The sequence below is a fragment of the Giraffa tippelskirchi genome, chromosome 5 (assembly GCF_054371585.1).
Source record: "Giraffa tippelskirchi isolate mGirTip1 chromosome 5, T2T-mGirTip1v1.2.pri, whole genome shotgun sequence".
Classification (NCBI taxonomy): domain Eukaryota; kingdom Metazoa; phylum Chordata; class Mammalia; order Artiodactyla; family Giraffidae; genus Giraffa; species Giraffa tippelskirchi.
The window spans coordinates 88,633,336-88,648,995 of NC_137279.1; the positions used below are offsets into that span (position 1 = coordinate 88,633,336).

The window sequence follows — 15,660 nt, forward strand, 5'->3', positions numbered from 1 at the left end:
CCTCTGGCAAGAACAGGAGTTTGGATTGCAGGTCCCACCACATCTCCTTCATCCTTTGTCCCCAGTCTAGCATGATCTTCTCTTTTCCCGCTTCTTAGCCGCTCCCACGTATAAATGCCTAAGCACAGCACAGCATGTATATATGTATTTATAAGGGCTTCCCTGGTGACTCAGACGGTAAAGAATCCACCTGCAATGTGGGAGACCTGGGTTTGATCCCTGGGTTGGGAAGATGCCCTGGAGGAAGGCATGGCAACCCACTCCAGTATTCTTGCCTGGAGAATCCCCATGGACAGAGGAGCCTGGCGGGTTGCAGTACCGTCCGTGGGGTTGCAAAGACTGAGCAACTAAGCACAGCACAGCGGCTCCCAGCCAGAGGGAGAAATGTGAGAACATCCCTGACTGTGGCCAGCAGGGGGCAGTGCTCCACAAGAAATAATCAGAACAGGCTTAAAGAAACCTGCTTAAGTGAAGGAACAGAGGAAGAGGAGAAGCAAGAGGTCCAACCAACACAGCGTTCTGATCATATTTCCTGACCCGGGGCTCCCTCCTTTTCAGCTTCCTCAGCACCCACTCCCTCTTCTCCTCAGCTGCAATGTCTCCATCCTCAGTTTAGCACATGCCAGACTTTGGCTCTACTCAACTTTCCAGAGAAGCCTGAGCTAAGAGATCCCACTGTCTAGTGCCCACCACCCCTCCCCAAGTCTCTTGTCCCCTCCTACTCTATCCTGGTTTCCAAGGTGGTCAGGACTCCCGAGTTTTTGGTTGGTCTCCTGACTGATGCCCAGGAACCCACACAGGGAGCGTGATTCCAAGGCCACCTCTTGGAGGATGCATGCATCCTTGCTGGCACCGAGGGCGCAGCTAGTCTGGTGGCCCCTTCTCTTCTCTGGCCTGGCACACGGTACTGTGCACAAACTGTGCAACAATACAGGTTGGCCCTCTTACTTCCCGCCCCTGAGGTTCCCTAAGTGAGCACTTATCATGCTAAGCACTGCCAGGATGATCTCATTTAATCTTCCTAACAACCCTGTGTTGTTGTTCAGGGGCCAAGTCGTCTCCTACTTTTCGACCCCATGGACTGCAGCATGCCAGGCTTCCCTATCCCACACCATCTCCCAGAGTTTGCCCAAGTTCATGTCCATTGAATCAGTGATGATTCAACATCCCTGCGAGGCAGGTCTTACCTTCCCATGTTGCAGATGAGGAAGTTGAGGCGAAGGGAGGCGTGTGCTTTGCTCATTATTGCACAAAGCATAAAAGTTGAGTATGGAGCTAGGACACAGGGCTTTCTCTCCCCTCCGGCACAACATTGCTGGTTCTGCTGTGGCCACCACACTGCCTACCTTCTCCCTAACTCCCTCTATGCTCTCTTCCTTCTTCTCTCTGATAAACTAGCATTCAGGGATTGTGACCTTCCTGTCAGCTTCTTTCCCCTGCCTCCAGTCCTTACTCAATCAGATTTCAAGAGCTTGGGAAAGGACATAAGAAAGCAAGAGTCAGAAAGAGAAGGCAAAGAAGGCAAGCACTGCACTGGGAAGGAAGGAAGGTGAGTGAAAGAGGGAGAGGAGCCCTGTGCCCAGATGAAAGGGGCACAGGCAGGGTCTCCATTGTGTGGGCACAAAGCGGCCATATGCCTGGCAGCCTACACAGTGTGTGTGTGTGTGTGTGTGTGTGTGTAAGGGGAGGAGGGGAGGAGTGGCTAAGAAGTCCCTTCATTCTCTCAAACCCCTGAGGCCCTGCTGTCTGTCACTAGGGGTGGAGTTGACTGATAAAAGGGCAGAGGGGAGTAATTATGACAGACAGCACAGGAGGGTCAAGGCTGGAGGTAACGGGGATGGAAGAGGACTTGGAAAGCTGAAAGGGGCGGGGCTTGATGGGAAGGGGCTGGAGGAAGAAGGGGTAAGACCAATTTGCCAGGTGCCTCCAAACCACCCCTCCCCACCCACTGGCCCCATGTGCTGCATTTTGGAGGTTGTGAAATGAGGACCCCCCCCACCAAGAGGCTTCCTCTACTGACCTTCTGTTCCACCCTCCTCCCTGAATGTTAGCCACGGAGTGCTCTTTTTCCTCTCATGCAGGGACCTCCCTGACAGTCTCCTCTCCCAGGGCCTGGTCCCCTGCTCCCTTCCCCCTTCCACTCCCCACCTCCTTCATCTCCAGTCCCGTGGAGCAGAGCGGCAGCGAGGCCAATTGATTATCTGAAGAAATTCGGAGCTAGCAGTAGAACAGCTGCAGCTGCCCCCTCTCACCACCCCTGGGCCCTCAGGGATCCTTGAGGGGAGGGGCCCCGTAACCCCTTCTGCTTTCCAGTGGGACAAAGTGTTTCGAGAGAAGCAGGGCGCTCAGGGGACTGAGGTTGCTGTGCAAGGGAAGGTGCAAAGCCCTCGGGGCCAGGAATGGAAGACACTGGTTCTAAATCCACCATCGTGGAGTTCCATCGCCTTTGCATTTTACCTGCTTTTTAAACAAGGGTGTTGGAGTCAGCAAATCCTGTGTTCCCTTCCAGCCCTGGCCCCTTGTAGGCCTCAGACTCTCCCCAGTCTCAGTTCAGCCCTCCCTCTTGCCGGGCTCTAGGCAGAGCACATTTCATCTAAATCAGATGGGAAGGGAAGATGTCAGCCTCTTCCTCTACGGGAGTTCCTCCTTGAGTCTAACTCAAACTGCTCCTGCTGCTGATGTCATTCTTTGCCCATCAGAGATGAAAACAGCATCTATCAGGTGCTGAAGGACATCCAAGCATCTTCCACCCAATGTTGGCCTTCAGCCTTCTCAGATGACCTTATGGTTGAAAAGGATCTTCAAGTTTACCTAGCCAGTGTTTCATCTCTGCAGGAATGGCTCACTGGTAATTCTGCCTATTTGGACTCCTCCTCCTGGAGGCAGGCACTCCCACTGCTGGACAGCTCCAGATGTTGCAGTTTTTTTGGAGATAAAAATCTGTTTTCTTTCACTTCCACCTACTGGTCTTCATTCTGCCTCCTGGGGCCTCATAGAATGTCTGTTTTTGTTTTTCTTTCAATATTTGAAGATGGGTATCCTATTGTCCCTAAGTCCACACCTGTAAAGGGCTTCCCTGGTGGCTCAAACGGTAAAGAATCTGCCAGCAATGCAGGAGACCTGGATTGTTCAATGGGTTCAATCCCTGTGTTGGGAAGATCCCTTGGAGAAGGAAATGGCTACCCACTCCAGTATTCTTGCCTGGAAAACTCCACGGACAGAGGAGCCTGGCGGGCTACAGTTCATGGGGTCACTAAAGTTGGACACAACTGAGCAACATTCACTTTTTCTAAACTTGTAAAGACACATATCCTCAGTTTTTCACCTGTTCCTTCTGTGAAGTTATTTCCAGACTTCACAGGAGTGAAGTGTGTGGGGACTTCTTGACCACACAACTCTGAATACTCTCTAGTTTATCAAAGTTCCTGTTAAAATAGGAGTCCATAGAGCACCACCTCGCAGGCTGGGTCATTTCAGAGAAGCAGAGAGGTATTGGCAGTATAGGACACAAAAAAATCTGGGCTTGAACCTCCTCTCTTCCCCTAACTAGCTGTGTGTCTTTGGGCAAGGCTCTTTTCTTCTCTGGACTCTAGTTCCTTCATCTATAAGTTAACTTTAGAGTTGCTCCCAGGACTCCTTTGATATTCCTTCAGCTCTCCTTTGTATCCCTGCCCCTACTTCTCTCTTAGTCCCAGGTGCTCCACTGTGTTCTTTCTTGTATCAAAAAGCTGAGGAACACAAAATGGGCCAAGAACTGTGACCGCAATGAATTTTGACCCAGCTCAGAGGCAATAATGATTCATAGACAAGGCATGAATTGTTGCATAGCCCAGCAGCAGGGACCCACAGACACACGTTTAACACAGGTTCCACTGGGACACTCAGCTCCTTCTCTGATCCACAGAGAGCAGGAGCAGAAGCACAACATCAGAAGAGTCAGAAAGTGTCACTGGATGGGTATCAAGATGGAGGTACTCCACTTTAGGTGGAGGAGCCTGGCACCTGCTACACATTCCCCTACACACTCTGGCATCTCTCTTCTCTCCTTTTTGAATTTTCCCACCATAATGAGCTCTCATGACCCCATAAGAAGTCTTCAAAGCTCAGGACCCTCAATGCCTGCCCTACCATAACCTGCAATCCAGCGTCCCAACCCAGTCGAATGATCCACAGCCATACCTGGTGCTAGAATGAGGTCACTTTAATTTTTCCTTGTGTATGAAATCAGAACTGCAACAGGAGGGAATCACACATGGGACACAGACCTCTGAGGGCCCACTGTTGGGGAGGGGTTCTTAGGAAGAAGTGAGGATCCTAGGGGAGGGCTGGAAAGAGAAAAGAAGCAGGCAGGACTGGGGTGGGATTGTCTGGGGATGAAGGGAGCTGAAGAAGGATCCAGGAGCGCTGGAAGGTTAAAGGGGGTATCATCCCAGATTATTAGGGTGTCAGGACAGATGGATCCTAGGAAGGGATATGGGTGTGGTGAGGGAAAGGAATCTCCCATACACCTGGATTTGCCGAAGGAACAAGAAAGGGAAGGGAATTAACCAGGGAGGAAGTAAGAGAGACCAGGCTAGGCTGCCAGGAGCCTCCTCACTCTACCCCAAAGTGCACGACTTGGCAATAAATAGTAATATTTATAAATAAATAAGTAAATAAATAGATGAATAAATAAATAAATACATAAATAAATAATATCCTTGTAGAGCTAGGAGTTTGGTGTGAGGGAGGTGGAACGTGGGAAATGTGGGAGCGCATCTCTTCTACAGAGGTTCTCCAGCTCTTCATTCTGTCAGTGACCCCCAGCTAGTGAGCAGTGGGCTCAGCAACATGGGGGGAGGGCAGGGACAAGAGGGCCTCAAGGTGGGGTGGAGGAGGGGTCTCTCCCCTGCTAAAGGCAGCTTAAGGAAGGAGAAAAAAATACAAGGAACAAGTCATGGGGCAGGAGAGCTGAGCTTTCCCAGAGGGCAATAACGGGGCATAACCCTTGCATCCCACAGAGAAATCAGTGTGGGTTTCTCACATCTTTGAGGTGGGAGGGGAAGGAAGAAGCAGACATGAGATCCAGCCTACTCACTGCCGGGGCCTTTTGCAGATTCTCTAGGCTGAGTCTGGGGACATGCTCCCCAACCCGAAGATCTAGGTTTCCCTTTCTCTAGCTGCACACAAGGAAGAAGCAAATTGGGATGGTTGGGTGGAAGGGGAAGTGAGAGGGCCAAATAGCTCAGAGAGGGCGAGGCACTCACTACCAAGTAAGAACCGAGGTCTGTATATGCTAAGCCTCAGGAAAGAGATAGAAAACAGGGAGTTTCCCACAATTCCCAGCTACTGAGATGCCCCTCAGAGGCGTTAACTCCCTGAGCCCCCTGCCTCCCAGGGCTAGACTGAGATGCTTAAGAAAAAGCCCACCCCACTCTAATCCCAGCCTTCCCCCTTCCTGTTCCCATGCCCCCTCCCTACTATGGGCAGGAGAAACTGGAACGGGGTAGAAAGAGGATGGGAGGCAGAGTTGGGGTCTGGGGAAGGGGCAGGGAAGTCTCTGAAAATTTGGGACTAGGAGTAGAAGAGGCAGCAGCCCATGAGCGAGCCAAGGGGGAGACGCCAAGACTATACCCACCACTCCAGCAAACACTTCTAACCAGATGGGCCCCGACCACGACCCATGGAAGGTACCCACAAGACGAGCCCTCCGGGTGCCTGGGTGAGTAAAAGAAAGTCGCCTTCATGACCCAGCAGTGGGCACTCTGCCTGGGCCCGGGGCCTGCGGGTACATGCCATGCCGAGGTACAGGGGCTCAGGAAGGAGAGGCGGTTCTAAGCAGTGAGCGGGTGAGAAGGGACCCCAGCGAGGCCGGAGGGAGAGGGGTGAACCCAGGGGGCAGGCAAGCCGTGTTCACACGTCCAGCACGTGGTTCAGGTAGGAGATGTAGCAGATGGCCAGTCGCAGGATCTCAATCTTGGAAAGCTTCTTGTCGGGGGGCAGCGTGGGCAACAGCTTGCGCAGCTCGGCGAAGGCCAAGTTGAACGCTTCCACGCGGATCCGCTCCCGCGTGGCATGGGCCGTGCGATACTTGGCGGTGGCGCGCCGCCGGCGCCGCCGCTCTTCTCGGCTCAAGTGCTGCAGGTCTTTCCGGCCCGGCTCCCCAGGTTCCAGGCCCCGAGCCTGGCCCCCTCTAGGCCCCCCAGGCCCCGCCCCGTCAGGGCCCACCCCGCCCCCACAGTCGCTGAAGCCTGACTCGGTCTCAGAGTGGGTGAGAGGCAGGTCCAGCTCCATGGTGTCTGAGTTGAGCATCATGATGGATGCTCCCTGCCCTGTGAGATCAGGACCCCCTCCCCACCCCTCCCTCTGGGAGCCTGAAAGCTGGTGGCGGGAGGGGCAGGAAGGGCCTGGGGTGGTGAGGTCTGCCACTGAGCTCAGGAAGTCAGAGCCACTTCAGGGTTCCATGGCCAGGGTTCTGGTCGGGAGTCTGGAAGAAAGAAGGGGAAACGAATAAGGTCAGAGGGAGGAAGCAGGTGACAGCTCAGAGATGGGGAGCCGCGAGGTAGATTTAAGATGGGCTGGGAGGGGGGAGGTACTGTAAACTTGGGGAAAGGACAGCAGAAACATGGGTAGGATTGGGGGTGGTGGGGCAAGAGAGAGGAGCAGGTCGCCACAGTGTAAGGAAGTAAGAGGAAAGCTGAAAGGAAGGGAGGAGACCCAGAAAGTCAGCAACCGGAAAGGAGGAGAACTCATGAGAAGAATACAGGGCAGGATAAAACTGAACAAGAGGGTTAAAGACCTAACGCTGTAGCTCCTAGAAGCAAAGGCAGGGGAAAAACTTCATGACATTGGACTTGGCAATGATTTCTCACATATGACACCAAAAGAACAAGTAACAAAAGCAGAAATAGACAAATGGGACTACATCAAACTTAAAGTCGCCTGTGCATCAAAGGACACAATCAGCAGACTGAAAAGGCAACAGGAGAGAATATTTACAAATAATATGGATGATAAAGGGTTAATACCCAGAGTATTATAAAGAACTCCCACGGTTCAATGAAAATGAAAAAAAAAAAAAACTTGACCAAGAAATGGGCAAAGGACTTGAAGACATTTCTCCAAAGATGATATACAAATGGCCAGCAAACATAAGAAAAGATGCTCAACATCACTAATCATCAGAAAAATGCAAATCAAAATCACAGTGAGATGTAACCTCACACTTGTTGGGATGATTATTGTCACTCACACACACACACATAACAGGATAGGGAGAAATTGGGACACTTTGCCCTATTGGTGGGATTGTAAAATGGTGCAACTGTTATGGAAAGACTATGCAATTTCCTTTAAAAAATAAAAATAGAACTACCACATGATCTCGCAATCCCACTTCTGTGTATATGTCCAAGAGAATCGAAATCAGGATCTTGAAGAGCTATCTGGACCCCCATATTCACTGTAGCATTATTCACAATAACCAAAATATGGAAACAACCCAAATGTCCATCAAAAGATGCATGGATTAAAAAATGTGGCATACACTCACAATGGACTATCATTGAGCCTTAAAAGGGAAGAAAATCCTATCACCAATGCTATAATATGGAAGAACCTCGAGGACAATTATGCTAAGTGAAATAAATCAGTTGCAAAAATACAAATATCATATGATTCCACTTCTATGATGTATCTAAGTAGTTAGCAGAAAGTAGAATGATGCTTCAGAGCCTGAGGCCAGGAGCAGGGAGGTATTGCTAAAAAGTTAAAGTTTCAGGTGTACAAGATGAAAAAGTTCTGGAGCTCTGTTTCACAACAATGTGAATATACTTAACACTACTGAACTATACACTTAAAATTTCTAATTTTATGTTATGTGTTTTTATCACAATAAAAAAAATGTTTAATAATTAAAAGAACAGAGGACTGAGCAAGACTGGAGCCACAGCTCCAAGAGAGATGGGCTATGGCTCTAAACCTCTCCCAGTTGTGAGGGGAAATTGCAAGCCTTGGCCCTGCCATCCCCTCCCTCCCAGGGCCCCTCTCCACCCTGGCTGCTTCTGTATGTGTGTGTGGAGGGTGCAGGTGATAAACACTCAGATTGTCCTTTGTAGAGTGGACCGGGGCATATGGAGCTCAGCACCGCTACCCAGCTCAGTCCTTCCCAGCCCCCAAACCCCACACAACAGGACCATAGCAGACGTCAGATCCTACCACCCTGACCACTAGAATCAGGGGCATGTAGCTCCTCTGGCAATGGTCCCCCTGCCCAGGACAGCCCCTTCCTCCATCTCTGTCGTCAACACTCTCGACCTTGCTGTTCCCTGGCCCTTTTGGCAACTGTGCAAGGAAGACTGGGGAAAGGGAATGTAATCAGCTCTTCATTCCACATCCTCCCCCAGCTCAAGGGCAGTTCAGAGATGGTCTGCAGAGGAGGATGGGGATAGCTTTTGGGGACCTCTGTTTGGGGCTTGGCTAACGTTTGCTTGTCTCTGGGAGCAGAGGAGGTCAGGGAGAGGCAGCTGGAACAGGGCCCGGGAAAGGCTGAGGAAAGGGCTTTGCTCTGGGGGAATGTCAATCCAAAACAGCAGGTTGTTCATTGTGGGCTCTGCGGACTTAACTTCCAAAAACAGAAGCACAGAGGCTCCTTCGCCATCACCGTCTCCCCTTCCTCACCAGCCTGAGTTCTCCTGCCTGAAGCAGACCTTCACAGGGGTCAGGACTCCCCAGCCTTGCCCCACCCCACCGTGCAGAAAAGAGGCGCAACTGATTAGTTCACTAATAGTAAGCTCTGAGGGTTGAGGGGCGTGAGATCATCACCATCTGATGCATGTACACCCACAACCACAGCACAGAAGAGGAGGAGGTGGGTGAGGAAATTCAGGACACACTCCATACTCCAGGACCCAAAGGAACAAGAAAGAATGCATGGCGATAGCATAGGAGGCCCTGAAGTCAGCACCTCACGATATGTGTTTAGTGCTGCAACTCCCCACTCCTGTGCTCCAGGAGTTCAGCTGCCGGGTTCTCCACATCGATCACAGCCCGAGTCTCCCTCTCCCTGGTCTGCACATTCCTTCATCCCTGATCACTTTACCCTTCCTTCCCCCAACCCACTCCATCTGCTCCCAATCTGACCCCAGTCCCATTTCCACCTGCTCCACTGTCCTCCCCAACTCCAATCTGCGCAGCAGCTTCTATTTACCCATCAAGTCAGTCCTCACCCCAAAATCCACTTCTGCTCTCAAAGTTCCAGGCTCCGAAGATCTGCAATTCCAAGCATCCAGGGAAGGACTTCCTGCCCCGCTTCTGCCATCCCCAACCCAACTGAGAATGATAGGCACAAAGAGTCCAAGGGGAGAAGTGGGTAAGAGGGAGGTCCAGGGATGGAGAGAGACACAGCACGAGACAGAACTAGAGGGAGGCTCTGGGAGGGGACTTGAGCCAGAGAGTGGGAGGGACACGCCCAGCCTTCCCAGCCCGTGGTTCCCCCTTTACCTAGGAGGACCCTGTGAGGGGATCCAAACTGGCAGGACAGGGGGCCAGCGCTGACAGCCTCAGTCTCCTCTGGCTGCTCAGAGCTCATCCGTCTGCAAAGTTATTGACCAGCTTTCTAGACCTCTCCAGGGCAGCGTGGCATGGCTGTACAGGCTCCAGGGCAGATGAGAGGGGTACACATGTTGGGGATAGAGGGCCCAGGTGGAGGTGGTGAGCTTAGCCAGGTATTGGGGCCACCCACACTCACATGCACACACACACTCACAGACACACACCTGAGCTGGCCCAGCCCTATGTATATATATGGAGATACACACACACACCCCCAGCTCTCCATTGGCTGGCCCAGCCCCCCTTTCTCATCAATATTAAACAGTCAGGCCAGGCAGCCATTGGCAGAGAGATCTAGGAACCCCCCTGGGAGCTGGGGGCGGGGGCTGGCCCTGGGGGGGGGCGGGGAGTGGGGGAGCAGGGACATCTGTTCTCCATGCATATTTCATAAGCAAGAAATGGAGAGCTGGGGAAGGGGTGGGGCTGGGGCGAGAGCCAGGGCAGGATCACAGATGAACCCCCTCAGTCTCTCACACCAGAGGCAGTAGGGACAGAGGCCCCTGGCAAGCCAGGTTGAACCATGGTCCCATTCTGAGTCCCAGCTGGACTGTGATAGCCCCTTCCCATGTCTCCTTTTCCCTGGGAAAAAGGCTCCCCAAGGTACTAACAGGGAAGTCTAGAAAAGAGCACATGGACAGCACTAAAGCACAGAAGAGGACCCTAGAGTCCTTCCCCTCACCAAGATCTCATTCTTCGTAAAGCTGGTTCCCAGCAGCCCCCTTGCCAGGCTACCTGTGGCTACTGTTCAGGCCCCTGCCCTCATCAGCCCTAGGACTCACCGCACCCTCTTATCCCAGCCCCCAGCCCTCCACCCACCCCATCACCAGAGGAGGGGTGGGGTCAGATGCCTGACACAGGTCCCACGAACAGTTTTTCAGGGCTGGCTGGCCCAATTGGACCCATTGGGAATTGTGGACTCGCAGGAGGAGAGAGATAAGGCTAAAAGGAGCAGAGCACAGGAGTGCCGAGAGAGGAGGAACCGGGGTGGGAAGGACACTGGGGGAGGAGGGCAGGGCACCCAGGCAGGCATCAAGCATGCTGGGGCATCAGATGAGCAATGCAGAAAACCAGCTATAAAATAATATGCAAATGGGCATTGATTAAGTTCACATCGATAGCTCAGCTGCCTCCAGTCTGTGTGTGCATGTATGTGCATATCTGAGGGGGTGTGTGTGTGTGTGTGATGCAGGGTGGCAGGAGCAGGGAGCAAGGGAAGCACCACAGAGAGGCAGTAGGCTATGCTGCAGTACCTAAAGTTCTCTTCCCCACTCAGCTGTTGAGCGTCTTCATTGAACCTTTGTGAAGATCCAGAAATGAACCGTAGCTGGGAAGACTCCAGAGACCGTGTGCTACAGTGAGGAAAGCTCTGTCGGCTGTGTGACTTTGGACAAGTAACTTAACCTCTTGAACCTCAGTCGTGTCCAACTCTTAGCAACCCTCTGGACTGTAGCCAGCCAGGCTCCTCTGTCCACGGAATTTTCCAGGTGAGAATGCTGGAGTGGGTTGCGATTTCCTTCTACAGGGGATCTTCCCGACCCAGGGATTGAACCCACATTTCTGGCATCCCCTGCATTGGCAGGTGGATTCTTTACCACTAGCACCACCTGGGAAACCCTCTTGAACCTCAACCTTTCTTTCCTGTAAAATAGGAGTAACTATAGCTGCCACTTAGGTTGCCAGGGAGATGAAGTAAGATAATGCATGTCATGGGCCTGGACCTTAGTAAGAGCACAGCCTACCTTCAGGCTTTTGGAAGCATTTACCATTTCCCCATTGCTGATCAACCTTTTCTGGGCTTTCTCCAGGGTAAGGCATTCCCAAAGGGGAGTCTTGTAATTCTTTCCCAAGCTCCCCCACCCCTCCCCATTCCCAGGTCTGGGAGGTGCCAAATCCCACCTGGGCAGGCCCAGACAGGTGCCCAGGCGCCAGCAGATGGGCTGTGCTGGAGGGGAAAGGAGGTTTGAGGAGGGGGACTGGGGGGGGGCAGGGGATCAGGTGGCATCTCAGTTCTTGCATCATCATTGCCATGGTGCTGATTAAAAACCAATCTCTACCTAATGAGCCCCCAGCAACAACAATCCTACCTCCCCCACCCTCCTGCCCTCCACCCCATCCAAGGAAATTGGGAGACTAAGAGACTCAGGAGAGAGTGCCATGGAGGAGAGGAAAGATACAGAACAACTGGGAAATGGAAACAGAGGAAAGGAAGCGGGAGACACGGGGAGATACTGAGATAGAGAAAAGATGAGAAAACAGCGTCATTAGGTTACAGACGTGGGAAAGATGTAGAGAAATGGGAAGACTCCTAATGGGGAGATGGAGGTATAGAGGAGACAGAGATAAAAGAGAAGATGGGAGCAGAGTTGCCAGGTTGCCAAGGCTTTGTGAAAGACTCGGAGATGCAAGATATAGGGGGACAGAGATGTGGGGAGAGACATGAAAAGAAGAGATGGTTAGGGATACACAGAGCTGGGTGAATTGTGGATGTGGAGAATACACAGATATTCAGGGATGGACAGAAACTGATGCTGGGAGAGAGTCCTGAGGGACTCTGAGACAGCATGGAGATACACAGACATGAGGGAGGCAGAGCACAGAGTGTTGTGAGGAAACAAAAAAATTACTGGAGACAGAGAGACAAGGTGGGGAGACACGACAAACAGAGCTAGAGAGTGAGGGACCATTACTGACATGGTGAGGCCTGGTTTCCCAAGGGTGAGACAGTGAGAAAAACAGAAGCAGAACCTGAAAGGACCATAGAAGCAGAAAGGAACCATGGCAGGGTGGAGATGGGAGACAGAAACCAAATCTTATTCCCAGCCTCCCTCCTTTTAGGCAGTTTGGCTCAGATACGGTGGCTCTCCAACCTCCATCCCTGGAGCGCCTGCCCAGGTTGTGCCCAGTGTCGGTTGAGGGCTGATGGTACAAAGGGGTGAGAGAGTGCTCTAGGACAACCTCTGCCTCCTCTGCTGTCTTTCCAGGGTCCTGGACTTTGGAGCCTCCAGCCCCAGTCTTCACTCAGAGATCAGTTTCTGTTCCTTGGGAGAGTAGCTAAAAAGAACATAAGCATGTGATAAAGAGGGCTTCCCAGGTGGCACTAGTGGTAAAGAACCCACCTGCAAATGCAGGAGATACAAGAGACATGGGTTCGTCGATCCCTGGGTCAGGAAGATCCCTGGAGAAGGGCATGGCAACCCACTCCAGTATTCTTGCCTGGAGAATCCTATGGACAGTGAAGCCTGGTGGGCTACAGTCCATAGGGTCACAGAGTTGGACATGACTGAAGTGACTTAGCATGCACATGAGATGATCATTGTGGTTTATTTACTAATTCATGTCCGACTCTTGTGACCCCATGGACTGTAGCCCACCAGGCTCCACTATCCATGGGATTCTCCAGGCAAGAAGACTGGAGTGGGTTGCCATGCCCATCTCCAGGGGATCTTCCTGACCCAGGGATCGAAGCTGGGTCTCCTGTGCTGCAGGTGGATTCTTTACCTGCTGAGCCACCATGTGGTAATGAGAAGGAGCGAAAAACAAGGAGTGGTGGGCAGCACTACTAATCCTACTGAACTTGGGACCAGCAGACCCGGGTCCAAGTCCTGGTGACGCTGGACACATCATTAACCTTGATTGAACCTACTTTGTCATCTTTGAAAGGGGGACAATGTTACCTCCCTCATAGGGCTTTTGGGGAAGTGTTAGGCACCCTAAGCCCTTGGGTCGTGCACTGTGACTCAAAGGTGGCAAGAAGTTTCTCTGCACATGTATATGAGGCATGATGACTGAGGGAGGCTGGAGGGAGCTCGGAGGTCAACTTGGGTTGCCAGCAGCTCCAGGCTTTGAGTGGGGAGGAGAATCCTGGGAGTTGTATAAGAGTCTTTGCTGTATGGAGGGCACAAGGATGGGGATGGGGGTGGGGGTGGGAAGATCAATGTGGCTCTGTGGTTTTACTGCTGTTTTGCATTTTATAGGCATTCACTTTTTTCAGATTGTTACTCACCATCTCTTTTCATCACCACTGCAGGCCTCTGAGGTAGGTGGTGGGGGAGGAAGGGGAGACACAGGGGCAGGGGCCTGCTCCTTGAGGGTGGGGGTAGGGCCTGGAGGAGCTGGAAGCGGTGGGTTTGGCAGGAGAGGGGGTGACATATGTGGGGAGCCCTGGGGACCCAACCAGGCAAGCGACTGGCAGGGAGAGCAGACGGCGTTAACCCTCGCTGTGCCACACTGCCCGACCCTTCCCCAGGAGTGACTGGGGGGCGGGGGTGTTATCAGCTGTGCTCTGGGTCACAGGAGCCTATGGGCAGGAGCCACTGTGTTCCTGGGAAGTGGCGGCTGTCTTGGATCTTCTTCCTTCCTTCCTTCCCTCCCTTGGCTGCTTCCACGTGCTCTCCGTCTCCCTGTCTCCACCTCTCTGTGCCCCTAGGTGACAGCGGGTCTCCGCCACCCTGGCTAACAACACAATCTGTCCCTTTCTCTGCCGCCAGCCCACTGAAAGCCCCCTTTCGGCACCGGGCCCCTGAGCCCTCTCTCACCCCGAGCCCCCTAGGCCTTGTCGCTTTTGTCTCTTCAGGCGGCCTCCCCTTTTTTCTCTCCTCTCTGCTTACCTCTCCCCAGCTCCGAGCCCATCCTCAATCTCATTAGGGCTTCCTCCGACCACTGCCCACCCCTCCCAGCAGCCTCTCCTACTCCCTCCCCCATCCATCTGTCTCCCCCAAGCCCTCCTCTTTGTGTCCACCCATCTGTCACCACCAGCTCTGGGCCCACTCCCCCTGGCCACGCCTGCCTGGCCTCTCTCCCCTCAGGCTCAGCTCCCTCACAGGCTCCCGGGCTCCTTCCCTCCTTCAGCCCTCTGCCACTCGCCCTTCCCTCCTTTCTTCTTTTCCCAGATATCCTTTCATTTCTGTTGTTCCTTCTTTCCCTCCAGTTTCTCTAACTCCTCCTCAGTTGATGGGGGAAGAAGAAGGGGACTCTGGGGTCCCGGCCCCCAGCCCCTGAGCAGCCAGCCAGCCAGAGTCAGAGCTGGTAACTTTTACTCACAGTTGCATCATCTCCTCAGGCCTCCTGAGATGCCCCCTCCACTCCTGCCTCGTCCTCTACAGATGGGGACAGGGGCTCCAGCTGCCCTTCTTCACCACAGCTATGTGCAAGCCCCTCTACCTTCCAAGTGTGGGGCTCCGGAAGAAATCAAATCCCACCTGACCTGAACTTCCAAGGCTCTCTGTTTCCCAAAGGTCACTTTAGCACCCCCATCAAGCTTGTTTTGAGTTGGGGATGCTGAGTTTCAGGATGGCTTTTCGACCACTACCCACAGTCATCTGTCACCATGGTTAGAGGGCAACCAGTCCCCCCATCCCCACCCCCACCCTACCCCCGCCTAGGCCTCCCTCTCCCGTGGGAGAACTTTCTAACTACCTTAGAAAGCTCATGAATCAGCCAACCCTTCAAGCCATCCCCTGCCCTGAGGGGTTTAAGATGAAAGGGAAAAAGGAAGAGAGGAGGACAGAGCAGGGCAGGGCCTCAGACGACAGCCTGGGCTGACTCCAGACAGATGAAAACACTGGGGCCCAGAGAGGGGCGTGCCCTTTCCAAAGTCACACAGAACATTGGAGGTACTCCAGAAGATGCGGTCCTGAGCCCTTCCCACGACTTGAAACTCCTCCCTACAAGCCTGCCCAGAGCAAACCCTCCATCCTCTGAACTCAGGTAGAACCTGTTTGTAGCACTGATTTTGCACGGAGCCCATTCTGCCTGGCCTGGTTATTTATCCCATGCTGCCATCGAGACTCTGGATCCCAAGTCTCTATGGGAAGGTGCCGTATCTCATACCCTTTTATGATGCTGGGACACAGTGCCTTGCCCATTGTCAGGCTCAATAAATGTTTATTACCGCTGCAGCTGCCAGTGCAGATATAAGAAATGTCTCACACAGCTCTAATATGCTGTGGAGCCTTCTGCAAGCCACGTCACTCCTCTGAGCTGCCGTTTTCCCATCTATCAAATGAGGTAGACCATAAACACAATTCCTAAGGTCTTGTCATGTGATCCCTGGAAGAAACTAAGTCCTTC

The 15,660-nt window shown here is 52.8% G+C and overlaps 1 protein-coding gene across 1 annotated transcript; it reads right to left on the reverse strand.

Moving 5' to 3' along the window:
• Positions 1-5,892: 5,892 nt before the first annotated feature.
• Positions 5,893-6,294, reverse strand: NHLH1 (nescient helix-loop-helix 1). The gene has a single exon (XM_081486518.1). It carries the CDS (start codon positions 6,292-6,294, stop codon positions 5,893-5,895), a length of 402 nt encoding a protein of 133 aa, XP_081342644.1.
• Positions 6,295-15,660: the final 9,366 nt, after the last annotated feature.